This window comes from Apus apus, chromosome 3 (assembly GCF_020740795.1).
Source record: "Apus apus isolate bApuApu2 chromosome 3, bApuApu2.pri.cur, whole genome shotgun sequence".
Taxonomy (NCBI): Eukaryota; Metazoa; Chordata; class Aves; order Apodiformes; family Apodidae; genus Apus; species Apus apus.
Genome location: NC_067284.1, coordinates 67,586,550 through 67,614,414, shown reverse-complemented (window position 1 = coordinate 67,614,414; position 27,865 = coordinate 67,586,550). Strand labels below are relative to the sequence as shown.

General features: G+C 45.3%; 2 protein-coding genes across 5 annotated transcripts in view; both read left to right on the top strand.

Annotated features, from left to right (window-relative positions):
• Nucleotides 1–298: 298 nt before the first annotated feature.
• FLVCR1 (FLVCR heme transporter 1) overlaps nucleotides 299–27,865 on the top strand; it is a 29,328-nt gene continuing 1,761 nt past the window's right edge. Inside the window, exons 1-12 of one of the 4 annotated variants that reach the window (XR_007889188.1) lie at nucleotides 299–937; nucleotides 2,752–2,896; nucleotides 3,435–3,575; nucleotides 3,871–3,938; nucleotides 4,186–4,289; nucleotides 5,453–5,563; nucleotides 6,579–6,684; nucleotides 6,900–7,011; nucleotides 7,668–7,735; nucleotides 9,132–9,206; nucleotides 14,434–14,476; nucleotides 21,044–21,187. Coding sequence is in view for 3 of the 4 variants with exons in the window: in XM_051616331.1 (XP_051472291.1) it covers nucleotides 299–937; nucleotides 2,752–2,896; nucleotides 3,435–3,575; nucleotides 3,871–3,938; nucleotides 4,186–4,289; nucleotides 5,453–5,563; nucleotides 6,579–6,684; nucleotides 6,900–7,011; nucleotides 7,668–7,735; nucleotides 9,132–9,194 (1,557 nt within the window). In the remaining variant the exon portion in view is untranslated. Of the gene's footprint in view, nucleotides 938–2,751; nucleotides 2,897–3,434; nucleotides 3,576–3,870; nucleotides 3,939–4,185; nucleotides 4,290–5,452; nucleotides 5,564–6,578; nucleotides 6,685–6,899; nucleotides 7,012–7,667; nucleotides 7,736–9,131; nucleotides 13,599–14,433; nucleotides 14,852–21,043; nucleotides 21,188–27,865 lie in introns of those variants that run through there. The other 3 variants (XM_051616331.1, XM_051616330.1, XM_051616328.1) reach the window with 3 other exon arrangements.
• The window catches only part of VASH2 (vasohibin 2), a 35,282-nt gene continuing 31,174 nt past the window's right edge, over nucleotides 23,758–27,865 (top strand). The window contains exon 1 of the mRNA XM_051616347.1: nucleotides 23,758–24,277. Within this exon, the coding sequence (XP_051472307.1) occupies nucleotides 23,981–24,277 (297 nt within the window). The 5' untranslated portion in view covers nucleotides 23,758–23,980. The remainder of the gene's footprint in view (nucleotides 24,278–27,865) is intronic.

The following is a 27,865-nucleotide window of genomic DNA, read 5'->3' as shown; positions in this document are numbered from 1 at the left end:
CACACACACACAGACAGACACACACAGAAACAGCCCCCACGCCCCAGGGCGGCAGCAGCAGCTCCCACCGCTCACCTCGCCCGGTGTCTGTGCCGCCTCGCCCCTCCTCCGGGGCCGCCTCCCGCCCCGCCCCGCCCCGCCCGGCCGGGCCGTGCCGGGCCGTGCCGTGCCGTGCCGGCGGCTGGCAGCGTGGTGTGGGAGCTGGAGCCCGAGCCGCCGCCGGGTGACCTTGGAAGGCGGGGCCGGGCCGCACCCGCCGCCGCTAGCAGCAGGGGAGCTGGGTGGGGAGACGGCCGAGATGGTGGAGGACGGCGGCGGCGGCGGCGAGGAGGAGGAGGAGGAGGAGGAGGAGGGAGAGAGCGGGGAGATGCCGGCGGCCGGCAGCGTGCCCCCCCGGCAGCGCCGGAACGGCTTCCTTCCCGGCAAGGAGGCGGCGGGCGGCGGGGCGCGGGCGGAGGCCGAGGCCGAGGCCATGCTGGCGGCGGGCGGGCGGGCGGAGACGCGGCTGTCGCGGCGGCGGCTGGCGGTGCTGGCCGTCTTCAGCTGCTACTCGCTGGTGAACGCCTTCCAGTGGATCCAGTACAGCATCCTCAGCAACGTCTTCGCCGGCTTCTACGGCGTCTCCTTCACGCAGATAGACTGGCTCTCGATGGTCTACATGGTGGCCTACGTGCCGCTCATCCTGCCCGCCACCTGGCTGCTGGACGCCCGCGGCCTGCGCCTCACCGCCCTGCTGGGCGCCGGCCTCAACGCCCTGGGCGCCTGGCTGAAGTGCGCCAGCCTGGCCCCCCAGCGCTACCCCCTCACCCTGGCCGCCCAGGCCGTCTGCGCCCTCGCCCAGGTCTTCATCCTGGGGCTGCCCTCGCGCATCGCCTCCGTCTGGTTCGGGCCCACCGAGGTCTCCACCGCCTGCGCCGTGGCCGTGCTGGGCAACCAGGTAGGGGCGGGGAGGCTTGGGGGGGAAGAGGGGAGCTTCCTCAGAGCTTGGCCTGGCGCTGGTGTAAAGTTGCGCTGTGGAAGGGGAAAAGAGCCGTCCTCCCAAGGGGTGGCTGCGGGGCAGCACTGGAGAGAGGAAGGGTGATGGAGCAGGGGCGGGATGCGGAGGCGTTGCGTCCCAGCCTTGCTGTGCGGGACCCTGGCCGCGTTGCGTTCTGTAGCAGCTTGCGGGCTTCTTTCTGCCAGCTGCCTGCAGTGCTCCGCTTGAGACCCCGAGTTCTCAGAAGCAGTCCTGCGCCGCTGTCTCTTCCTCTTGCCTTTGGCACCCCCAGCTGGAGGGGGGCGAAGTGCCTGGGCTTCCATGGAGAGCCCCGGCGCCAATGTGTATGAGTTTCTGCTTTCTGAAATACGACCTCGAATCACTTAAGTGTTAGCAGGCCATGTCCCAATTACTCGGGAGGCTTTCTGTAATGCTGCAATGGTTCCCCTCGCTGTGGGGAGCTGATAACTGAGTCACCCATGTCCTCCAGCTCCCCTGGTCCTGGCTGATCTCAGAGAGCTTCAACAGGCATATCTGAAAGCACAGGTGAAGATGCTGATGGGTTTTTTCCCCTCCCATAGCCTGGTTGTTGCCCCTTGCCAGAGTCCCTGCTTTTCTGCGGCAACAGAATGTTAAGACTCCCATCAACATCGCTGGTGCAGGCTGAGGTCATAGGTGCAGTGTGATTAAGGTAACGGGATTAGTTTTTCCTCATGTGAGTGTCATGATTTTATGTCTCCGCACTTTGGATTATTACAGCTGTATTATTAGCGTGAAGTACTTGCAGGTAAGGTTGCTCATTAGCTCATGTGTGGCTGTTTAAAGTTTTCCCAATGCTTTTCCACAATAGTTTTTGTTGCATTGAAGTCTTCCAGTGGACAGGTAAACTGTTCATTTTGGACTGAAGACTTTGGGTATTGATGGTCAGTTGCTTTGGCAGTTGAGCAAAAATACTGCATCTGCATCCCAGAATAAAGTGAAAGGCTTCTTTGGCAGCTGAATTTCCACTCTTCCTGGCAAGTGCCAGTCCTCCCAGTAGGAAGGAGTTATTGGGATTTTGGTTCTGGAGTACGATGCCAGGGATCCAACTTGGAGTCTGAAACTGCTGCTTTCCTTGGATGCTGAGACGTGGAGGTTGAGGTGGTGCAGGACAAGAAGCAGGAGTGCAGGGATTGTGTGGATAGGAACCACAAGAAAGATGGACAAGGAATTCCAGATGTGCGTTTTGGTTTTGTGTTAGTAATAAGGATGTGCCTTTTCTCCTGCTCTTCTATGGGTTTTGCAATAAACATCCCATATCAGTCTTTGTTACTGTAGAGGCAGGATCGTTACATCAACTGGAGCATTTTGCTTGAGAAAAGAAGAGTGTTTCTACGAGAGCAGCTGGAGTCTTCTGTCATTTCTAGGCCTTCAGTTGCAGGATGACCAGGATAAATTTATGTGCATGCACAGTATTTTCCTGTGAAAGATTCTTCTGCAAAAAAACACTTTCATTAATGCTCAGTTGTTAAATATGCTGTATACTAGGTGTAGTACTGTAGTTGAATGTAGAAATGAAAAGGTTAAAACCTGAGCTATGAAAGATTTGATTGTGATATGTCATTGGGAGCAAATGGCTCAGAAGTATGATACTAAAGGAAGACTTTTCCATTATAGTTTTATTAATACTTACTGTGATAGAAATTCAGAATTCTCCCTGGTAAGGCTTTTTTCCCTTCTGTTCATTTTTATGTTCACAGGAAAAATATTTTTGTCTTTCTTTTCTTGTGTTACAGCTTGGCACTGCAATTGGCTTTTTGTTGCCGCCTGTTTTGGTTCCAAACACACCTAATGATCTCGATCTGATGGCACATAACATCAGCATCATGTTCTATGGAACAGCAATAGTGTCCACACTTTTGTTCTTCTTAACAGGAGTTGGTAAGTGTTCTGTTACTGTGATTTAAATGATGACCGTAGGGAGTGTTTACAACATGTTACCTAAAGCATCTGAGGTGGCTTAAAGTAGTTGAGGTTACATTTTCTCCAGTTTACCTGTGTGCAATTACCTGTTGCCCCAGGGTTAAGTGTCCACCAGTTTACTGTATGCTCTGCTTCCCTGGAGTGATCTCTCAGAATATTTAGTTCACTTAAGCTTTTTGCTACAAGGACATTATGATATAATGTGAATTCTCGCTGTTGATCTTGGAATTCAGATACAGAGGTCTAGACACATTGCAGAAAAAGTCTTGTCTTTGACTATATGTTGGTAGCAATCAGATGTAACCAAATAATTAGCACATTCTTTGTAACCATGACTTGACGTTTCAGTGAGAAAATCTAGAATATTTTTTTTTCATGGAAGTGTTAAAACCCCCAAGTTAATCTTCTGAAATTCATCAAACTGAAACACTTTGAAAAGAAAAAGCATTAGTCTGGTAAAGATGAATCAAAATTGTTCCTCCTTCTTTTTCCCCAGTGTTTGAAGAAAAGCCCAAATACCCTCCCAGTCACTCTCAAGCAGTCCTGCAAACTGTGCCTCCCGAGGATTACTCCTACAAGCAGTCAATTATTAACTTGTTCAAGAATATTCCATTTGTACTTTTGCTGATCAGTTATGGTAAGTGGTCTGCTGAACAGTTTAAATGTGTGCCAAAAGCACATTAAGTTTTTGTTGTGGCAGTGTTTTCTTTATGGGGGAGGGAGTGTCAAACTTTTGCTTACTAAGCAGCCAATATTAGAAAATCCGGCAGGATTGAAAACACCATTTGTAGGTGTGGTGAAGATACTTTACCTGGCAGATAAAAGGTTTTGCATCTAATGTGAGTCTTAAATATCAAAATATTAACTCTTTAGGGTAGCATATCTGTGTGGCTACACCTGGAATGACCAAAGCTTTTCTTTTGTTACTGCAGGTATTATGACTGGGGCATTTTATTCTGTGTCGACATTATTAAATCAGATGATAGTAACTCATTATGAGGTAAGTTGCTTGGATCTTTTTTTTTTTTTTTTTTTTAACTGTACATTTGCAGAGGTGATACTTTAGTATTCTATAGGTGCTATGTGTGCACAGAAGTTTGGTTTCCTTTATACCCCACTGCAGTTTCTTGCGCCATAGAGCCATGGAAGTCAAAGGAATGCTTGTGCTTATGACTGCCAAGAGGTCTGAACTTGACTCTGAGTGGAAGCAAGTTATTAATTAGCACCATATAAATATTTGTTGAAAGGGAGAAGAAGTGAACGCTGGGAGAATTGGCTTGACACTGGTGGTGGCAGGAATGGTGGGTTCGATTATTTGTGGTTTGTGGCTGGATTACACTAAAACATACAAGTAAGTGTGGGTAGGCATGTATGGGGTTAGGGGTAGGAGAGCAGTGCAATTGCATTAGAAAAATACTGTAGCCTTAGGGCTGAAGTGGACTGATGATGAAATGCAGTTCATCCCTGATCCTTTAGCAGCCTTGATGGAGACTAGTTTCTGAAGCTACAGCAAAAGCTCGAGACTCTTGCTGGTTTTTAGCCAAAGAAAATGAGGGAGGAGGGTGCAAAGATGTGAAGGGGGTTTTTGATCTCCTGTCTCTTCAGGACTGTAAGGCTAACAAGGAAAGCACTGTATGTCCTGTGTCCGGGTGGCCCAGCGGGCTCCTTTTCCTAGGAAAGTACAAAGGCTCAAAACCTACTGTGCATTGTTTTGTAAAATGAGCAGTTGATAGGTTCTCATTTTTTATACCACTCCTGGTCCTGTTAGTAAGTGTAACATTTGCATTAATTCAGAGGATGACCATGGAGCAGAACTGTCTTCTAGGATAGGAGCTCCGGAGTCCATCACCCATGGTGTGGTGTCCCCCCAAGAGTGAGCAGTGTCCTGGAACTCTGCTTGTGGTGGAGTAGTTCTCCCCTGTGACTCTTAGTACATTATGTGCAAGAGCTCTAGAAACCTAATGGATGTTAATGGTGTAGATTGGCTTTGTTTCTGCATGTGTTTTGGCTTATAAATACATAGTGGTATGTCCTTTAATGTTTTGGATGACATTCCCTATTCCCGATTTAAAATAAATAGAACATTGCAGTGAGATTTGTTTGGCTTGCCTCTTAGGCTGACTTTTGTCGCTAGTAGTGTTTGATACGGCTGCTCGTGTTGTATGATGGGCAGTGCTGAAGAGTGGCTGAGAGGTACAGCATGGTGGAGAACTAAAGTGGCCTTAAGGTAATAATAGTATCCGCTATGATTGTCCACTCTTTGAGAGTCTGAATAAGTCTCTTTAGCCTTAAGTGAAGCAGTCATATAACCAAGGCAATAAAGAGTTCGGGAAGGGACACGTTCTCATTGCGAAGTATGTTTGAGTCAGAATTACATGAAGCAAATTTTATAGCTATAGAATGTCAGTTGTTAGAGAGTAAGTAGTGTCTATGTTACTCTTCCATGCTTCAACAATGTACTATGACCTTATGTTAACAATATTAATTTTTTTTTTTTTCTTGGTTGGGTTGCAGGCAAACTACTTTGATTGTTTACATTCTCTCTTTCATTGGGTTGCTGGTATTTACTTTCACCCTGGACCTCGGATACCTTATAGTAGTGTTTGTGACTGGAGGAGTACTTGGGTGAGCAATTAAAGATGACTAAAAGACTTACTGTAGTTCTGTTCAGAAATAATATTTAACCCAACTAAATTATTCTACTGTATATTCTGTTGCCATCCTCTCAACCTGTGCCTATAGCTTGCAGTACAGATAGGGTTTACTAGGGTTTCACCTTCTGTTCCATTAGAATAAATCTAAAGTAACTCACTTTTCAGTGAATTTCATTTAACGTTTTTATGGACCTAACAGAAGTCTGTATGTGATCAATTTGTTCCAATTCAAAAAGCTGCCTGCAGTAAAGTAGATTTTTTTCTGTTGACCAGTGGATACATAATTAGAGTTTAACTGAGCAAATCTAGGAAGACTGGCTTCTGTGCATTTTGATTAATCTGTATTTTGATAGCCCAAGCATGTGCTGGGTGCTTTGTTCACTCAGAAGAGCGTGAGCACTTCTCATAGATGCATAACCTAAAAGCCCCAGGGAGGGATGAGGGAGTAGAGCTGTATCCAGCCATGCAGTTGAGGTAGAGCCAGCAGTGTCTTGAGAGTTTAAGAACTAGTCAACCTATCTCAGCTGCATTAAATCCCTGTTCTTCTGTCACCCATCAGTCCCCTCAGCTTCTTTCACACCAGCTTCTACCAGATGTTCCACTCCCTACTGGTGGTCTCTTTTTGTCCTCCAGCATAGATGCTTGGGCTGATCAAATGATGATGTGTGTGTATGTCTTTTAATTTGAAACTAATTGGCTTTAATTATGGAGTCACTTGTGGACTGATCAGAGAAGGTTGTTTCATAGGCATGGAGTCCAGGTGGTTATGAGAAATGGGACAAATATGTTAAAGCACCTTTGTCCTAAAAAGAGGCATGTGGGTAGAATTGTTGGATGAGCAGGCAGAGCAAGAATCATGTTAGGTCTTGAAAACACAATTCAGAATACCACCAATTTAAAAAAACAATGTGTTTATATTTTATATTCTTAGCTGTAGTAATAGATGAAGGCCACACCTGTTATCCTCTTACTCTCCTCTTTTACAGGTTCTTCATGACTGGCTATCTCCCGCTTGGGTTTGAATTTGCTGTGGAAATCACATATCCAGAGTCTGAAGGCACTTCCTCAGGTCTCCTTAATGCATCAGCACAGGTTATATAATTTTATTTCTTCAAGTGAAGTAATGTTCATGATGGCCACTCTGCTTGAATCTGTGAAGGCTTTCTTAGACTTGGCTGCTAAGTCTTTTATGTTGTTGTAGTCTTCATTTTTTCAGTTTGGTTTTTATAAGATGTGTCCTGAAACTTTTCAAGGTAAAGGGATGACTCTTCTATGTGATCCTGATGAAATGACTTGTTTGTTTATAGATATTTGGAATTATCTTTACACTTGTGCAAGGAAAACTCACAACAGACTACAGTCCTCGTGCAGGAAACCTCTTTCTTAGTGCTTGGATTTTTGTGGGCATTATTTTAACAGGTAATTATTCTGAAATATAAGTAATGAATTCTCTTAATAAAAAAATATGAAGTTTTTTTTTAGACAGTGAATTTCTGGGGAGTTTTTAGATGTCTCAGGTGTCTAGGATTTAAATATGTATCTTCCTGTCTGGGCTGACAGAATTTGTAAGTTCAGGGCTTGTTTGGTTTTTTTTCTTTGTTTTTCACTTTGTCTTAAGGATGATGTTGCTAATATATGGACAACCATGTCACCCATTTCTTGAGCCATGTCTTGAATTTGAGGCAGATCTGTATCTCCAGAATAGCGTGGCAAATGTTATCACATTCATAACAGGAGACAGTTTGCAGTTTTCTACATGAAAGAAACTGCTCCTGTTTCTGAACTGTACCAGTGACTTACAGGTGCTGATACTTACAAACATGCTGAAAGTGCTAAAATAATTAAGCTTTGCTTTAAGTACTCATGGTTTAAAAGCTTTTGTTGTCCTTTTCTGCATGTGCTTTGTGAGGAGCAAGTTCCAATTGTCAGTAAGTTCAAACAGCAAAAGAGCAAATACAGAGATTTTGATTATGTGCTAAAAGCAGTTTCCGTGTGCTTGCATGGTGCAAACATTTCCCTTGAAATGCATGTCATTGCAAAGTTGTGAACCAGCTTTCTCTTTGTTTTTGTTTCAGCCTTAATAAAGTCAGATTTGCGAAGACACAATGTGAATTCAGGGATTATAAATTTGGATGTTAAAGCTGTAAGTGGCAACTCTTCTACTATGATTGTATTGTCGTGCTTGAATGCTTGGCTTCTATTGGCATAATAATATTAACAGCAGAAGAATAAATAATAAAACTTAGGACTGTTTCTATGCTGTTTTGGAACAACAGAGCCACATGGGATGCTGCACCTGGATATCTGCTTTGCCCCTTAGCTCCCATGAAAAAACCTAGAAGGCCACCTTCTCTCAGATTTTCCTGAATTATAAGTGGCTAACATTGATCTCTGATTTTATTGCTTGAATATTGCTTTTTCATATTTGCAGGTAGCATTGTAAATTGTGAAGCCTTTTTGTGCATTGGGTTAGGAGGCTGTTATAGACTATATATATAATTTAAAATACCTGCTGTCTCTTTAAGTCAAGTCAGTGTCTCATGAACAGAAGTCATGCTTCAGTTTCTATACTGTGCTCCCTGAAGTGCTGAGTTTGTTCTGCTGAGCAACCTTTCAATTTAAATGAAGAGTGAGCATAGCACTCTGCTGTTCAGGAGGTCCAGAGACCATGATTCAGCAGCTTTTCTAAGTTATCACAGTTACTGATACAAATAGGGCTGTCACTGGAAACTTTTTTCAGTGCTGAGGTTTTTTTGATCATTTGGGTCAAGGTAATGAAACAGCTTTTTGGAGTCAGATACTGCAAGATCCTCTGTCACGCTTATTTTTACGTGTAGGTGTCTTGCATATATAGCAGCTTCTGATCATCTGTGATCAGGTGCATGCTGTTAGTGTCTGTGTAAGGGTCAGAAACTTCCAAGCTGGTGCTATATGAGCTCACTGGAACCTAAAACCTGTGCAGCTGTGTGTGCACAGTGTGGCACCCTGGGGGTTTACCAGCCTGGGTCAGGGCTATTTTGGGGGTGTTCATGCTGACTGCAGGCAGTGGTCCATGACTTGTCTGTTTTCCGTTATCACCTTGTTAATTAGCCCAGATTGTCACACACCTTCATTTATGTTAGCCAGGATATAACTAAAGCCTGGAGTCCTTGCCCTGATGCTACCATCAATAATTGAGAGCTGCCTGTGTTAATAAGGTACTATTGTACTTCAATGCCAAACCTTGATTATCAAGTTTCTAATGTGTTTAAATGTAATGGAGAAAAAATCTGAAAATTAATCTCCACATGATAAATATCTATATAGAGTAATTATATACTTTAGAGTTATACTAAGGCACTCAATTCTTTATTTTTGCACTGGTTTTTTTTTCCATTACACAGAGAAGGGGAAATAGGGCTTTCTATAAAAGCCTAATTTGGCTAATTAACTACATATACTGTTGGAGTCTAGCCTAATAATTACCCAAGAATACTGAGGCTGGGAATAACTTCTTCTGAATAACAGCTTAATTCCTACTTTTTTTTTCCCCTCTCCAGGTTCCAGTTGACAGTCCTGTAGAATCTGAAAGTACTGCAGTAAAAAGTCAGTCGGCTTTATAAAGCTGAAAGAAGGTGACTTTGAAATGCACAAGTTTGGTTGGATACTGAACAATATTAATTAGTGTAATCACTGGATTTGTGTGTATGAGTAGTAAAATGTATTTGGTGATATGAGTGATAGTTGCGCAGTGGAAGCTATGAAGATACTCAGTTCTTTTTTTTTCCCAAGAAACAAACATTTCACTTTTGTATGGAATATTTATTCACAGAATCAATTAGGTTGGAAAAAACCTTCAAGATCATCGAGCCCAGCCATTAACCCTACTATCCCAAGTCAGCAGTTTTCAAGTTGTGCAGTTTCATGAGTAAAGAGCTGTGTGAATGCTCTCCATGCTAGGGAGACTTGTATATTCAGGATGCATACTTGAAAAGATCTGGAATCCTGAATTATAGTTGTCGTGATCAGAAGTATCTAATCTTTTCTTGGTCAGTTTTTGCTAGTGCGTTTGAAAAGTCAGAGTAGGTAGCTGCACAGCTGGAGGATGTTCTCAAGTTCCTTTTTTTAAAAAATGTATCTGTATTTTTAATATAAGCCAGTGGTTCCTTCTGGGAAACTGTCTATAGCACAATGCTGGAATCAAGAGATGACTACAAAAGTGTGTGTTTCACACTGGCATCTGACATGTCTTTTGCCTTGAAACTTCCTGGTAGATATCAGAAGGCAGATTAGAGAAAACACTGTCCTATAGATTCACTGGAACATTTTTGGGGAGTTTTAAAAAGTTTCCCACTACATAAACTGAAGGAAAAGCATTTCTTGTTAAGTAAAGTAAAAAGGAGCAGAAAGGCCTTTGATACCTCTACTGTGAAGTATTTATAGACAATGGAACATTACTACATAGGTTGCCTCCATGGAATATTCTGTGTGCTTTCTCAGTTAAAATGAGAGGGGTATGAATTTACAAAGAGCTGGTGCCTTTACTTTGTAAAGAAGATCCTTGCCTCATCTTGAGTTTAACAGTGCTGCTGAAGAAATTCTGTTTTGTGTGTTATACCTCCTGAGCTGAATATTTGTGGTGTGTCAGAAAATGTGTTCAGTCCTTTTTTGCATTTATTTATCGGCATCATGAATGGTATCATTTGTCATGTGAAATTTTTAATGCTTGCATAACTTAAAACATGTATTTTGGAGTTTGTTGAAAGCTGTAAGAATACTGAAAAGAAAATAGTGATGTTTCATTCATTCTGATGAAATATTTGCTGCTTATGTCATGTATCTTAGCTAAAAAGGACCAAACTTTGTTAATATTCACCTTGTGTTATTACATTTATCTGAATTTGGGATGTGGATTTTTCACTGCAGTGCTTTTGAAAATATTCTCCTTTACCTTGTGCTTTCTCTACCACCTAGAGAATTGATGGCACTACAACAATACTGAGGCCCTGCTATTACTGAAAAGCTCAGACCTGAGTTAGCAGACTTTTTCAAACATTTAAGCTTTAGCAGCCTTTAGGTTGAGTCTGCAGGTCAGTCATCAATGATGCCATCTCTGAGTTCCCACAGATGTAGTGCCACGCAGAAGGTGGAATCTTACTTGAAGTTTTCCACAGATAGTTTCAGTTGGATACAGGGAAGTTTTTAACTCCAATATAGTGGTTTAGTATGATAAGTATCATTAAGTGCTTTTCTTTTGCTTGTTTCACTGTAGCTTTAGAGTATCCCTTTTGATATAAAAAGGATCCTGTAAACTTAGCTTTCTAAACTTGGTGAGCTTGTTTTAATCTTTTGTATGGCAAACACTTCAGACATGGGAAGACTGAATGGTAATATACATACTAGCACAAGCTAAGCGTGCTTGGAACACTTGTCTTTCCAAAAAGGTCCCATCTCTCTTTGCCAGGTCCAATGCCAGACAGAAAATGGACACACCTTGCTGCTTCTGGAGAGGCAAGCTCTATGAGAAGAGCACTCAGTGAGGTAGCTCAATATAGGAAAAACAACTCGTAGATAGTAAAAGAGGAGGCAAGAGTATAGGAGTTGAAGCAGTGGTGCTTTTGTTATGTCAGTTTTTTACATATAATCACTTGCTGTGGTGTAAGCTGCCCCGTCAAAGGATCTACACAATTTCAGCTTGCATGAGCAAAGTAAGAGTTCCTGCCTGTTGATGTGCGTGGGTGGCTTTTCTTTTGGAAAAATGTTAATAATGTGTGCCAAAATAGATACATTATTCTGCAAGGTACAGACTCAGTAAATATTTGTGTTTGTGACCCATGGTTGCTTTATACTTCTATTGCAAAATCTTACCATGGTAATTTTCTTTGCAGTTTGGGGGAATTGTTTTAAAATCTTCAATAGAAAGTGTTTGGCAGTATCTGGAATGCTTCTGAATTGTTCAGATACACACTGTTCAGATTCAAGCATTGATCTTTTTTCTTCCTTTTTAAAATTTATTTTTAAATTCTTGTATTCACTGCTAGTTTCCAGTTTCTCTTGTTATGTTCAGCTGATTATTGAAAAAATATTCCAGCCCTTCTGCCTCCTTGTGTTTTTATCTTCTGCCAGGTTACTTGACTACACTCTGAAAAGGCCCAAACAAGATTTTGGCATACTGGAAACTCTGCTAAGTCCATGAAAATAAAATATTCTTAATAATGAAGGCTTAATTACATCCTGGATTTAATACTCCCCCTCTAAAAAAGTTGGAAACCTGTGAGTTATTTCCAGGCAACGATAAAGTATTTAAATAGAAGGCTCAGCAGCAAAATAAAGAGTGAATAAAGAACAAACCAGTATTTTATGCAATAATATCTGTCTGTCAAGAAACTGAGGTTCTAGTTCATGGCAAAAATAAATTTGGGGTTGCTGGGGCTTTGAGTTTTTTTGCTTTTAATTTTTTCTTTTAAGCAAACAATATCTATCCAGTCAAACATCCATCTGGAACTGAACATCTTAGCCTTGAGATTCTGGCTCAGCCCTCCAGTAAAGAGTGGATGTGGGGGCTAAAGATCATAACTGCTTACAGAGGTAATCATTTAATGAATGGAATTTTATGTCAACTATGAGGATAGAGTGGGAAATCAAGTGAAGAGAGGCACCCCAATCCCATGCTTCAGCTTTTGCTTTTCAGTATGCTTTTAAGTACTTCAGGAGAACTCTAGAGAATGCAAAAGAAGTCATGTAATAGTGACCCTAAGCAAGGAGGCTGGCCCCAAGTTCCCAAGGACTAACTAGGGTGTTTACTTGGTAACTTGCAGCTATAAGATTTGGAGATTGCTCTTTAAAAAAACCATCTATCTTTCTTTGTTTCTTCCAGACCATGTTAAACTTTTGCTAACTCCAGTGGGTCAGAGCCGAAGAATGTTGACCCATTTTTATTTAGGAATCCTGACATGGTCTTAATCTCATTTCTGTTTGGGTTTGAAAATGTCAGACCTCTAAGGCATAGTCTGGAATTCCTGCAGTTGGGAGCTTTAACATTGGTTCTTCAGGGCATTTATTTTGTAGATGAGTGCTTATCTTCAATAACAGCACTTTCTGTTGCTGAATGCTCCTGTTTTATGAGGAACAAAGACCAAGGGAAGAAGTGGGAAGAATACATCTTAATAGTTTCAGGCTAATAGGGCTTTCCTAACTTCATTCTCTTGGGCATCTCATTTGTTCAAGACAGTCTGTTGTTTCAGAGACAATCACTGGAGTGTGTAGTTAGAGCTGCCAGCCCATATTGCCTGATGAAAAAATGCTTTTTGAGAAATCTTTGGACTATTTTGTGTTTCTATGACCAAATGAAATTGAGTTGAGCTATAAGCAGTTACTGCTTTCATTTTCCATTCCGTGAACTCATGAGTTTTCCTGTGTGAATGGGAATGTGTGACCTTTTTCATTGCTGTCTTTCATGTACATAGAACCTTCTGAAGTGTTATAGGTTACTAATGACTCATGGACCACAAGCTAAGTTATTGTGTCAGTGTACTTTCCTCACCACCACCATTCAGTCTGAAGTCTGTGAAGACGGAGAATTCATGTTAATGTATGAATTGGAATTGATTAAGCAAAAAATATTCCTAAGAGAAATGTATTTCCATGTGAGACCCTTGTTATTGACTGTACGTGTCTTTGTTCTCATGAAGATAACAAATACTTTTGCTGTAATTTGTTGGGTTTGTTAGTGTCCTTTGCTTCAAGAGAAAATTAAAAATTCTTTATTAATATTCTCTGATTGCAATATTGTACATATGTGTACATGTGGGTGGCATCATTCCTTACCAATATATGTTACTAATAAAGCGTGTACCATGTAACATGATTTGAGCCAAGATTGCCATTTTTGACAGCAGCTGATGCAGCTAATGGTCTAAAAATTACTCCATTTTTTTCTTTTTTTCCTTAGAAACTGCCATTTAGTGTAAGAAAATTTTGTAAGTGTATGATATACTGTGTCATTAATAAACATGCGTGCATATGTATATGCAGAGTGTTTGTATGCAAGGTATATAAATGTGTTCTACAAGAGAGTATTGGCTTTTCTCAGGGCATGAAATTAAAATTATTAGCATTGGTAGCTGAATTGCACTGCTCTAGCATGTTGATTTCTCCATATTTGCTTTGGAAAAGGTCTGTGAGGAAAAGAAAGTGCAGTTAATCCCTAAAGCAGAGAAAAATCAAAGGCAGCGCCTTAAGGGTAGTACAAATACAGTTTTAATACAACACCCAGCTGTAGGCAGATGATCTGGGGAGAGAGGATAGAGACATTGCATGCAGGTATGGCCGAACTTTTGTTTCTAAAACTTAAATTGTCTTCAGTGGGAGCACTTTAGGACCCTTGTGAGCTCTCTGCAAGGGTTCTGTCACTTATCCTCAAGCGTTTAGCCCAGCAGAGCAGCTGTGAGCCAGGTAAGTTTGAGGCACCTGACTCGAAGTAGTCGCTAAGAAAATGTTCTGGCTTTGTTTTGGTTTGTTTTTTTTTTTTTAGTCTCGTCACAAAACTGGCATTATCTCTGAGCTATTTTTGTATCAGAGATTCTTCACAGGAGGAGGCTGCAAGTGCTGCAGAGCACAGGAAACACAAGTCTTTTGTCGTAAAGCACCGCAGGCATCTAGTTCAACAGTGGGGTGAGCTCTCAGGTAGGCTTTTCATTTCACAGCCAGGACTAGAGGGTTGTATTTCTCTTAGAGTCACTCTGTAAAAGCTGTGGGTTATATCCCGGTTTAGCATTGCGACTGTAACGGCCCCATAGCTGGGCAGGAGCAAACGCAGCAAATTATTACTGCTTTTAAGTTTTGTTCTTTCTTTCTTTGCAGGTGCTTCGTCTTTCTCGAAATAAAACATCAGAAACCTCATCATGTAAGTGGGAGATGTGAATCCTGACTATGATTAATCAGATGTTTTCTACAGTATGGAGGAGGCCCTATTTATCCAAAGCTAACAAATGTCACCCCTTCCAGAAAGTTCTGTGGTTTGTGCATGGTTAAAATAGGCAAGTGCCAAACAGTCTCGCTGCTTCCTTGGCTAGAAGGGTTTCTTAGAACCTGCTGCGTTTCCTTCTGGCTGTGCTTCACAATGAGCTAACCTTACCTGACCGTGTTCTAAATTAGTATTTGTATCTTCAATTAACATATTTCAGAAGACAAAACAGTAATATCTTGAACTTTGTAGGAAGGCCTTCAGTGGGTATGTCACACTAAAAAAGAAAAAAAAAAAAGGCTAACTACTGGCAATGGTTAGGCATAGTTACTGATTTGTTAGTAACTATATATATATATATATATTTGTGAGTAATTGGCCAATACTTGTTTAATATTGGATGCGGTCAAAATTCAGCCTCTAGAATAGCAGTTTCCGGTGTTTTCTCAATAAATTGCTTCTGCTTGTAACAATGCTTAGGTCATTAAAAAAGGTGGTAAATAATATTTGTCAGTACTGTGGCCTTGCATTACGAGTTCTAGAAACAAGCATAAGACCCTACAAAAGCTATAGACTCTGTGCAGATGGAGAATTATCATGAAAACAATTATTTTTTAAAATACCTGGTTAAAGATGCCTTGGGTGCCCAAAAGTGCTGTTGCTGTAGTTCTGCAGGTTGGAGTTCATTTGCTGTGTAGATGAGGCAGTAAAAGTGCATCCTAGTGAACTGAATTTGTAAAATGGGAAGGTGTAACTGGAATCACCTTTTTCCATGACTAGGTGACTTTGGTTAATGATGGGAGGTGTCCCTAGGTGACTTTGGTCTAGTGGGAGGTGTCCCTGCCTATGCAGGGGAGTTGGAACTAAATGTTCTTTAAGGTCCCTTCCAACCCGAACCATTCTGTGATTCTGTGATAGCTGTATTATCACTGTAATAGCACCTTCTTACTGTTTTGTCTCTCTTTATATTTGACACGTACTTGTGTGTGCATCCTAAAAAAGTACCTTATAAAAGTCATGTAAAGAAGAGTCTCGAATGAGACTCGGTCAGTTGAGTAAAATATCATTGGCATGATTGGACACAGCAGCTGGAAAGAAGTGTTTTACCTGAGTAAGAAGGGTAAACCTACTGAGAGAGAATGAGATCTCTGGATGATAGTTCAGTTCTCTATTAAGGTGTTCCTTAATGGGGAAATTGGCTTTTACCCTAGAACATTGTATTGAAAGCTTTTTCTTCAATTGACTTGTAGAAACAGAATATGAACTAGTTTCATAATCACACATTTGCTTTGCTTTCAAAAGTTAGGTAGGAAACTACTTGGTGAGCAGCATGACTTGGGGATGGCAGGGGCTACCCCTGGTTCATACAGCACTGGGAAGGGTGCTGGAAAAAAACCCAGGGAAGTATCCAAAGCTTCAGCAGTTTTCCCAGCCTGTCCTAGACTGAACCAGAAACTTTACAATGTCTTTTTTCAGAGTGGGGCAGTCTTTAAGGTTTCTCAGATGCTGATCAGTACTTATATGTACTGATAAGGTAGAAGAGGGACTGCAGATGAGTGCAAAGTTAGTTACTCTTTCAGAAATTAAACTGTCCAGCCTGCTGCCAAGGGAAAAAGTTTCTGCAGTTTCTAAGCCTGTGCGTATTTTCTCCATTAATTTCTGGAAGGTAACTCGATTTCTTCGGAATAATTAATCAGCTAATTCTGAACCCCACAGATGTTAGACAAAACTTACACATCCTGAGCTGAATGAAGAGACATTGTCCTGCTAGGGTGACTCACCTTTGGCTGATTAACTGGCTCCATGGGACTTTAATTTGTTTATATTCTACTCCCCAAGAAGAACTAAAGTTCACTTAGGGTCCTAATGCTAAAAGCCTGACATTCACCTAGAAGTTAATGCATAAAGCCTAGGAATCCCTTAATTTCTCATTTTGACACTGCTCCACAAAAGTTTCTGAAGGGTAGAGGAGCCCCAGAAGGCTCAGAAGGTTAACAGTTATCCAAACCAGATTTGCCAGGGAAGATAAGGAGGTCCATTTGATTTTGGGGAGCAAAGTGCCTCATGTTCAGGGTGATTTTTTCTTCTGACCTACTCCATTTGCTCAGGCTTGAGCTGTAAGTGTAAGTATCTCATGAGGGTTGAAATGTCTATGTGGATAAAGAGGACAGAGCATTACGGAGCTCCCTTGAAGTCTGCAGCTTGTGGGATTGCACTTAGGATGTTCCTGGTTTTGATTCCAAAGTCAGAAGAGTCTGTAGGCTTCTTGAGTTTGCCACCTATCTTTGAAAATGAATCTAATTTGTGATGGCAAATAACAAAAATGACTGAAAAAAAAAAATTTGCTCCAGATAATTCCTTTAACAGCTTGAAGTTTTTAAAATGACCACAATATGTGAAATTTAGCTTCAGGTGCTTCACAGAATCACAGAATTGTCATGGTTGGAGAGGACCTCTGAGATCACCAAGTCCAACCATCAACACACAAAAAAACCTCAAACAAAAACCAAAAAACCAAACAAACGGAAACAACCACACACACTCCACCAAAAAACACCCAGAAAAAAAGCCTCTACAACCTTGGCCACTACCCTCGAGCAGATAAACACTCCCGCCCAATTTGGTGTCATCTGCAACCTTACTGAGAGTGCACTCCATCCCCTCATTCAGGTAATTGATAAAGGTATTGAAGAAGACTGGCCCCAAAATGGAGCCCTGAGGGACACCACTGGTGACTGGCTGCCAATTAGATTTGACCCCATTTACCACAACTCTTTGGGCAAAGCCATCCAGCCAGTTCTTTACCCAGTGAAGAATACAAGAGTACTTACGCAGTGTTTTAACTACTGTTCAATCATTCTCTAGTTAGGGAAAATCTTCATCTGCACGGTACTGCACTTCCTTGGAGTGATGCTTCAGATCAAAAACTGCTCAATGAAATCATCAGTGTCATGATGCTATCTTGCTGTACCATGTCACTGGGAACAGAACATATTTCTCTCTTTGCAGGTTTCACACAACGCCTAAATTCAAAGGTTTGGGCTTGAGACATGTTTTATTGCTAAATTAAATAACTTTTTCGCTTCCAAGTACTACCTGGAAAGACAATACATTTCAATAATTTTAATACATAAGGACAATGATTGTTCAGAGCATTTCCTGATCATCATCATACTATTCCTAGAGGGCACAGGGTATCCGATAGCAGGTCTGAGTTGCTTAATTGATTTCTAAACAGCATCAAGAATTGTGCTTCTAAGCAGGGAGAGGTTTTATTGCAATTTGCTCCTCTCTCTCTGCAGGTGGGGATGACTCAGGTGCTCGCTTGGCAGTAAAGGTTAAGTCCCAACTCACCTTTGGTGCCACCACTGGCAGCTCCTCTGTGACAAAGGCCAGCAGGTGCTGATGATTGCTAAAAACAGAACTCATTTTTGGTGGCAGATTTTTTTTAGCCACTGCTTTTCTGTACTATCTATACTTTTATTATGCAATTCCCCTGAAAACAAGTGATTGTGCTGGGTGGTTTACCCTCTGACTAAAGGTTAAGGAAGAAGTAATCAGAAAAGATAGATTGCAAAGATATATGGAAGGTTACATTAGAGTTTCCTTGTTTTTATAAGCAGAGTTTGCTGCGGAGACCAAATCATGTGATACGGCAGCAAGTAAGACCTTTGCAGCAGACTGTGTTGACATAATTATTTTCCCAAGCTGTAGCCATATTTGACACTTAAACTCTGGAACAAGGCAAAAAGAGTAAGGCAGGCTAGTAGTGACGCTAATGTACCGCTCTGAGACAACAATTTAATCTTTGATGCCATCAGTTGTAGATCAGAGTGTGGCAGCTATAATAAGTACGGAAGAGGAAGGGCTCTTTCACTGCCAGCAGAGGCTTAGGCCAAGTGGGACATGCTGACCTGCAATGAGGGTGGAAAGATAAAACTTGCTGACCAGTTGGGGGGGGGTGGGGCGGGGCTGGATTTACAAGCTTTTCTTGCCTTTGATTTTTTTTAATGCTGGAAATCTTGCTTGCTGGAATAGGCTGAGTTCAACTGGAGTCCAGTTAAACAAACCCATCTAAAATAAAAACTGTAATGATTTTATGCAGTATAATTACTGCAGCAGAAAAAAAAAAAAATACTGTTAATGTTCAGTGCTAAAGCCAAACCAGCTGATCGCTGTTATTTCTGCTAGACCATTGCGAAGTAAATAGTATGCTAAGAGTTTCCAGTAAGGGCTACCTTGGGCTCCAAGGAAGCACACCCTCAAGCATTCCTTTTTATAGCTTGCTTTTTTTTCTTTCTTCCTTTTTTTTTTTTTTAAGTCTGCTTTACATATTTTTTTCCCAGTGTTCACATTGATGAATACATAAAGTTCTCAGTGGTTACGCAAATCACTCCTGCAAACTTGCATCAACAGGCATCCCCATGGCTATATCCTTATCACAGTTTAACCTTGCATTTCATTAATGAACAAGTGCCATTCCATCATAACTTCCAGTTTAGGAAAAAGCCCCACACAAACATTTTATTTTCCTTTTCAAGGTTCAAACGAGGTCACTGTGGTCTTTTCAGGAAATGGGCTAAGTTTGCATAGCAATAATGCAATTAGGCAGGCAAACTTTCAACCTGCTTCTCTTCTGCAAAGCTGAAGCACCTTTGTAGGATTAACCATTTCAGACTGCTGCTGCTTTTCTGGACATGCAGTGGCTCCTAAATTCAGAAAAGGCCATTAAGATCACTTGGCCTGGCTTTAGCAGAGCGGTGTGCCCAAGCTGGGGACACTTCTAAAGTGCCCAGGCTCCAGGCTTTTGCTACCGACTGCTGCCAGCCACAGGTACTGGGCTTATTTCCTGCTCCACCAGTAACCGACCTGCCTCTCGTATGCTTGGTGCTGGTACAGGGACCTTTAAGTGTGGAGCACTTGGTGTCCACTTTTGCTGACCTGGATGACAGCACAGGTCCAGATCTAGCATGCTGCCACTGATGTGCATCTGTCTGATGGAAGCAACATAAACTGCCAAGCTTTTGCTCAGGTGCTGTAAGATCATTCCTTGGCTATTGCTTCCCAGCCCTCCTTGGATGGCAGCAGATGTGAGCACCTCTTCTTGCAAAAAAGCAAACCTCAAGCTGTTCTTGGGAACAGGGGAACCACCACAGGATCTGGGCCAGGGGGAGTCAGGAGGCTGGGCTTCATGTTTAGCTGCAGTGCTCCTGCCAGGCTTGCTGCTCTGGTGCTTCACTTGTGTGTCCTGGCAGCACAGAGAGGCATTCTTGTTCACAGTGAGCTGTATTTTAACATGAGTCTTTTGATAGCTGAGTTGGGGCCAGGCCTTACAAAGATCTTACAAAAGGCTGGAGCTGTGCTAGCAGAGAGCCTGCAGAGCAGAAAACCACTGAATTTCAAAGCAGTGAAGTGGGAGTGTGTGCAGTGCATGAGACCTCACAGGCACGCATCATAGCAGTGGTCCATTCCCCAGCAAAGCCAGCCGGTCCTCCCCTACACCCACCACAGCTTCCTGCCTTCAGGCCAGACTGGCCTGAAGCCACTTGGCAGGGAAGCCTCCTGCTGGCTCTTAGCACTTGCACCGAGCCAGCAGGAAGGGCTGCTTGAAAACAATGGGTAATAGAGGAAGTGTTTTCCCAAATAAGCCCAAATAAATACACAAAGTAACTGTCTCCATGTGTACGGAATATTGCAGTGAGGGTTTGCTGTGCGGCAGGGCTGAACTTGTCAGTGTCTGCAAGAAGATGCTTGCTGGGGGAGGAGCTAGTGGGGCTCCTTGGGGGGATGCTGAGGTGACACTTTTGGAGAAGGAATCTTCGTGGAGTAAGTGCTGATGTTGATATCACCTTGCTGCTGTGGTACAACTAAGAGCTATTAATTTTCCCGCAGTTGGTTGTATAATCGCACTGCAGGGCCTTCTGAATGCTGCATTTAAATTAGTCTGCAATTGGAAATAATGAAAGTTAAAACCCTCTTACATGATTTTAAGACCAAATTAGTTCCTTTGACCCAGAAAGCAGCTGTGATAGCAACAAGTGCTGCATTAGGAACAAAACTGTAGGTTCAAGGTGTTATCCCGAGCTAGATTTAGAGAGGTACCTCCATGCAAAGTGGCTGGATTTCAAAATCAAAAGGCTCTGGCCGGCTGCAGCAGAGGCTGGGCAGGAGCCTGGGTGCAAAAGGAAGGGCAGCCCTAGCAGGGTGGAGGAAGAGCTGCGAACAGAGCGGGGAACAGGCCAGCTCTTCTGAGAGTTACGATATCAAAACTTGGTGGTCCCACAAAGTGAAAGCCATTGGATGCTGGGGAGTTGCAGGGAGGCACGCTGCATATCTCACCCTACTCTTGGTCATCTTGAATGCCTGTTCATAACTAGTACGAGAAAGGTCTTGGGCTAAACCTTGGCAGCATTCTTCTATTTTTACTCTTAATTTGTGGCTGGGAAGAGGGTAATTAAGGCTTTCACTTATCTGTGGGATCTTATGGACTCTGCTTTTATCCCTTAGGCTGTTATTTCAAAGATGCTGTTAATTTCAGGACCTCAGCTAACTTCTGCCCTGCCTATCAAACTCACAGCTGGCCTTGGACACACTGCTGGCCTCTGGGAATTCAACTTGTCCCTCTTCAGCCTGAGCATCAACGAAGTGCTGGTAAGATTTTTCTTTCAGTCCTGATCGGAAGTGGTCTGTGTGCTGTAAAGGGCTGCTATGGACAGAGCTGTGGTGTCCCAACCATGCTGTGCCTCTTACCTGTCTTGCCAGGGAGAGTCCTTCCCTCTAGCATGGAACATGCCCTGGCATGGTGAATGCAGAAGGCTTTGAACTGGAAATCATATAGCATCACTCTGGTCTCACCCTTTCAGGATGGCTAAGAAGTGGTTAGGTGTAGGAAAGCATGATCTAGGGGTTCCTGTCTGCTTTGAGCAGTGGAGCAGCAATGAGCAAGGCTGCCTGTTCCAACAGTGAACAAGGCCCTGGGACAAAGATGACTGCCAGCTGGTGCATCACCATCCTTGATGATGACTTCCTGCTGTACAGTCCCAGCACTCCAGACTGTCACGTGCAACGTGCCCCTGAGCTGCTCACACGTGGCTGTTGCAACCTGCACAGTCCCATTAATCCTAAGATCCAGGTCTGAATGATTTTCAAGCTTTCCCCTGGCTCTGCTCCAGCGAGCTTGCAGACTTTCTCAGCCTCCCTTCCCTCAACACTGCCTTGTCTGAGCCTCCCTCTGCTCCCTGAAAGCCCTCTCCTCTGTGGCTGCAGCTATCTGCTTCCTCTCCTGGTCTCAGTGCTTCATCAGCTCCCATCTGGAGCTCATCTCAGGGTTCTCACATCTTGCTGATGTGTAGCCTTATCTGCACTCCAGAAGGAGAAAGGGATAGCACTTCCCCTGGGATCTGCCTCCAAAACACAGCAAGGGGGGTCCTGCAGATTACCTCTGGCCAGCGTTGGGGCACATTTGCTCTCCAGTTGCAATGTTTGCCTGATCATTAGGGAAATGCAGGTTATAGTGGAGCAGGTGAAGACTTCACAGCAGCTCTAAAACCATTCTCCCCCAGGTTTTGCCACCGTTTACACACTGAGCGCCCGTATTCAGCTCAGGGGCTTCCCTAGACCGAAGTCTCCCGGGCTGAAAGCTGACACTGGGCAAGCTGTGCAAGCTGTGCAAACTGAAGCCCTTGGCTTGCTCTAGCTGATGGAACAGCCTTTCTCCAGTCTGCCTTACATTAAACCTCCTGATGAGATTCAGGTATTCCACGTGGCCAGGATGCAGCAGGGAAGATTACTGGTAGGACTCACGGAGACATCAACTCCTGTGGAGAGTGATTAGCACCTCAAAACGCACCCGTGGCTCCTGAGAGCCTTCAGGAAGCTGATTAGGGCACTGGAGAGATTTATTTCTGGCAAGAGATGAAAATCAGTACTTGCAGCTGCTGAGGAGATGCACAGGTATGTGCCCAGCCTGGCTGGGAGCAGGGGAGTTGGGACTGTTGGTGGTATCCACGTGCATAGACAGGGGATGGAACAACATTTTTCAGACTGTTATTTATTTCTGATGGGGGGGTCACCTCTAGCTCTAGGACTTGCATTAGGTTGACACTGTTGTGCTTGACATAAAGAGCTAAATAAACCCCTCCAAGCATGGAAATAAACAAAAAACTGAGCCAAGTGGTGGAGATGGTAGCAGCAGCCTGGGAGTCATCTGCCCAGGAGGTGCAGCAAGGCCACCAATGTGGCTGTGTGAAGCCCTGGGGTAGAGATGGGTTCCCTGTTGCTCTCGTCCACAGCTCCATCACACCAGGCATGAGCAGGAGGACCATATGCCATTGTTTCTGTAGTGGTAGCAGTGCATGCAGACGTGTTAGGTGGGTACCCCTGACTGCTGCAGGGGGATTGAGGCAGGACATTGCTGCTGAGCATACGTCAGAGTAACTGGCTGTGATTTGTGCCACAGAACACTCACCCGGCCCTCTGGCAGGCTGTGGGGCAGCAGGACACTCGGGGAGAAGCTGCACTGCGACTACACTCCCTCCTACTCGGGGGTCGGGCACCCAGTGCTCCCACTACTGTCACAGAATCCTGGAGTGTTAAGGGTTGAAAGGGACCGCGGGAGATCATACAGGGACATCTTATTTCCCTGGAGGACAAGCACCACCTGTGAGCCATCCATAGCAACGGGAGGCTGCAGTGAGACCGCAGCCATTCACCCCTGGGATGGGACTCCCCCAGGTCCGGAGCGCTCCTTTGCCCACCGGGCAGTAGAATCTTTTAGCCTTTCTCAGCAGCCTCCGGCTTCATGCTGGGATCTCGCTGCCAGCACCGCAACACTCGATGATTAACAATGAACCCTCCATCTCTTCGGAAGAAAGGAGCAGCCCAAGTTCTTTTGGATGAAGGGTCTGTTCTTTAGGCGCCCCTCACCCAGCGGCAGCCGGGACACGCCGGGCGGCTGCGGGCGGAGGGGCTGGGCGGGCGCGGAGGGGCTGAGCGGGCGCGGAGGCTCCGCCGCCGCCTGCCTGGGCGGAGCCGGGCCGCCCGCTAGGGGGCGCCCCCGCCAGCGTCTCCGCCAGTCAGAGCTCGTCCCACCCGCTGAGCCCCGCCCCTCTTTGTTGCGGCCGCCAATAGGAGCGCGCCGCGGGCGGGCGGCCGGGAGCGCGGTAGCGGGGCGGCATGGAGCGCGGCGCGGGGCGCGCCCCCAGCGCGGCTGGGGCCGGAGCCGGGGCCGGAGCCGGGACAGGGCGTCCGGGACGAGCGAGCTGCCGTGCCGTGGGGCGGGCGGGCGGCCTCCGCTAGGGAAGGGTGTTCCCCGCACGCACGTAATACGCACATAGATTCAATACAGATAGAGAGGGGGGGGGGCCTGTGCGGCGGCGCGGCCGCCGGGCACCTCCTGACAGCGGTTCCCGCCGCGCCCCCGGGCTCGGGCATGGCCGCGGGGCCATGACGGGCGCGGCAGCAGGCGGCGGCGGCCCCGGGAGCACCCGCCGTGCAGCGGTCGGCAAGGCGGGGGGCCGGTCGCGGAGCGCCCAGCCGCGGGCGGCGGGCGGCGGCGGCGGGAGCGGCGGCGGCTCGGAGGAGGAGGAGCAGCGGGACGGCGGGTCGCTGTTCCTGGTGAACAAGAGCGGTTTCCCCATGGACGGGCAGACCTGGGAGCGGATGTGGGGGCACGTGGAGCGGGTGCACCCCGACGGCGGCGCCGTGGCGGCGGCCATCCGGAGCGCAGCCCGCCTGGCTCGGGTAAGGCGAGGTCCCCGTGCCCCCCCCCTGTTACGACAAGAAAAGGTGCGACAAAGGCCAAGGCCAGACATCCAGGGTGTTGTGGGCATCGAGCCGACGGGGAGGCTCGGGGGCAGGGCGGGAGGGTGTCACGCCTCGGCGCTGGGAATGAGTGTTCTTGGCCCCTGCCCGCTGCGGGGGGAAAGCTGGAGCGTCTGCTGCTTGAAAGCTCATGAAACGGGGTGCAGGGGTGTGTGCGGTGGGGTGCGTGGGAGCTGGGGTCTTGGGAAGGAAGTAGGAAGAAAATCGCTGTTTTATCTTGGGGATGAAAAAGCGGTGAACGAGAACTGAAACAAGTCTTCAGGGACTGAATGAAGTGCTTTGTGCAGTTCAAAGCACATTTTTTCTCAGCTCTTTGGAACACAAGCGTTTCCTAAAAGACAGCCTTGCTCCTTACATGTAGTAAGGGATTTAAAACTCAGACACTTCGTTTCCAGTACATGGAAAGATTCCAGGCGCTTTTGTCTTTTATGTTCCTCGGTACAAGCTCCAAACGGCTTGGCCTGACCCGAATCTTTTCTTTTTCCTGCAGCCAGCAAAGAAAGTGGTGTTGTCTGCTGATGTTCCAAGGCTTCTCGGCACTGTGCTGTATTACCGTTCACAGTGCCTCTAACAGTGTTGGCTTTGGCAGACTTTGAGCTTGACTCTCTCCTCCCACCAAGCCGCATTAATCTGAGCTGACCGCTGAAGTCAGCGTTGATTCGTAGCCCTTTGCAAGCTGGGGTGAGATGGTCAGGCTCGAGTTGTCACAGTCCTGGCTGTCAGTGGTACGTGTGCTTCTTCTTTATGTGGGGTAGCAAAGAAAAATCCTGTGCATGGAGAAGGTGAAAGTGTAGTGTAGGGTCATCTGGCAAAGGGGCTTGGCAAATAAGATGAAGGCTGAAAGGGCTTTTCATCTCTCTTCTGCAATGTTTAGCTCAGCATAAGAGCAAAAGGGGCAAAATACCTTTCCCTGTTCCCCTGCTTCCCTTGTGCTGACACCAGCCTTTGTTTGGATGGGGGAATAGATCTGGCTAAAGAAGAAAGAATCTGGTTTTGCTGGGTTTATTTGCTGTTGCCTGGTGTGATTCATCTCAAACTTGCACAAGCACTTGGGGTAGAAATGAAGGAGCAGGGAGAGGGGAAAACTTCTGGCTTCAGCAGTGTGACAACCTTACACTAGTCTAAATGGCCTGTGGATCTGTTTGGTGTTATGAGATGGCAAAGCACAGGCTGGACTTGATTTCCTTCCCTTCCTAGCTCTAAAGCGTGTGACTTTTACTGGTGATACCCCTAGTGACTGACAAAGCATCTGGCGAGAGGCGTTGTAGTGGCTCCAACGTGCCGGGATGCTGCCTGCTGGAGTGTCCGGGAAAGCATTGCCTGTGGCTTCTTCCTCAGTGCTGAAGCATGAGACTGACTTGGTGTGGCATGTGCTGAAGCTGGGTAGCAGGAAAAATGTTTTCAAATCTGCTTTGCTAAATCATTTGGTATTGGTTACTAATTCCTGATCAGTGGAGGCTGCTGTAGAAGAGTTGCCTTGAGTTCCTGCAGCAAACTGCCTGTCACAGGGATTAACTTATTCAAGGGCAGAAGGACCTGGCATCCTCTGTGATTAATAAGCTCTTGCTGGCTAAGCCTGGGACCTCTGGGGTTAGAGGACAGTTTGAGGACCACCTGGTCCTGATTAAGGTCAACACAGCTCAGGTGGGCAAATGAAGAGTAGGAGCAGGTTGGTTTGCTACAAAGTAGTGGTGGGTTGCTAAAGTTGTGATGGTAATTTCTGGGTCAGAATAGGAATGCGAGTGGAGAGTTGTTCCTTAAATGATGGTACAACTTTCTAAAAAAACTTGTGACACTGTATGTGGCACCCTGTGAAAGACCAAGTAGTTCTGATCTGGAGTGACAAGAGAAGCTTGTGTCTGTGAGAAGATGGCTTGTAATCCACTTGTATTGGTAGTTGATGGAGGCTGAGCGAGTGGTATGTGCAACTGTTCCATTTTTCCATCTGATCTGTTCTTAATCCCTGTTGATGGAAGAGAGTTTTCATCCCCTCACCAAGAAGCTCCACTTGATTGATCTAATCATCTTGGTATTAGTTTTAGAAATCATGTATGCAGGGTGCTAAGTAGCTTCTTACTGTATCAGCGAGGTTGTCCTTACTGCAACAAATACAAACTGCAGGGGTGCAGGGCTGCATCTCTCCCAGGAGGAAGAGTTCTTGTGAAAAGCTGTCTTGTCTGCAAGGGGTGCAGTTTTGGAACCTGAGGGATCCCTTTGTTGTACCTCTCTCCCCTCTGGCTTTTGGCTTGAGCTTTTGAGCACCCGCTGGGAAGGGTGCAGGCTCCCAGTTTGGAAGGGCTGTGCTGCAAGTGCTTTACATGGTCTGTGATCTTGGAGGTGCTTGCAAATGTTAATGAATTAAACCTCTCACCAACCTCGAGGGCTCTAGCCTGCCAGCTTCATTTGAGCTAAGTAACAGCATACTTGCAGGGTGAGCTAGCAGAAGATGGCTTTCTGGCCTTTAAACAAGACACAGTTGACTCAGGCAAGATGAGTTTCACACAGGATGTCTGCGTTGAACTGAGACTACAACATTTCCAGCCATGGGATGATGGTCTCCAACACTACCACAGGGTCTTGCACTTCTGCAGCTCTGCTGTCTCTGAAGCCGCCACTGCCTGGAAAGAATGATACTAGGGTTAAGTTCCTTTTATCTACCTGGTGTCTGAATTTCACTCGCTTTATACATTCATGATCTTTAGTGCTGTGTGTGCATTTCTTCTCAGTGGCTCTAGCATCCTGGTGCAAACTTTCCCTGGCTTCTGTCTGCAGCAGTGGTATGTGCAATGGGTGTAGCTGAAGGGATACAGCCTCAGGCACAACGTTGTGCTTTCCTTCACATGTTGTATCATGCAGACCTGGCTTCTGTTCTGTGCTGGCTGGCTGCTCAGGACCAGTGCTTCTGTGGCCAGGGAAGGGATTTTTTGGGAAAAAAAAAAAAAAAGGGTATTGTTGGGAGGCAGTGGGAGCAGCAGTTGGCTCTCCTGCTGCCTGGCCTGGTTGAAATGCCATCCAGCACTGGAAAAAGAATACTGTGCCATCCTGCAAAGGGGAAGAACAGTGGCTGCTTCTCCCTCATTGTTCATGATCTGGAGGGACTTGTGTCTTGTGGCTTGTCAGTGCAGCTGAGGTAACTGTAACTTGATGGGATACGCATCAGCCATTGGGAAAACCCTGGTTGTCTTTACCTTAGCGTGCGTGCCCTGGTGGGCTGACGTGCTCATCCTCCACCTTGGAGACAGGGAAACACCTCTTTTGGAGGTCCAAACCTAACCCCTGTGGTGAGGGTTGCCACTGTGCGTTACAGCAAGGGCTGTGTCCCTCTGTGCTTGTGTGGTCCCTATGGGATTTGTCCTGCCCCACAGCTGGGTGAAGGCACGGGGCTCCATTTTATGGGGAAGGGGGTGCTATCCTCCTGGCTGCCAGGCAGTGGCCAGGCCTCCCATTGCCTTGGCATGTCATGTTGTGTATGTGCAGTGTATACACGTGGAGTTCCTTTATGTTTGA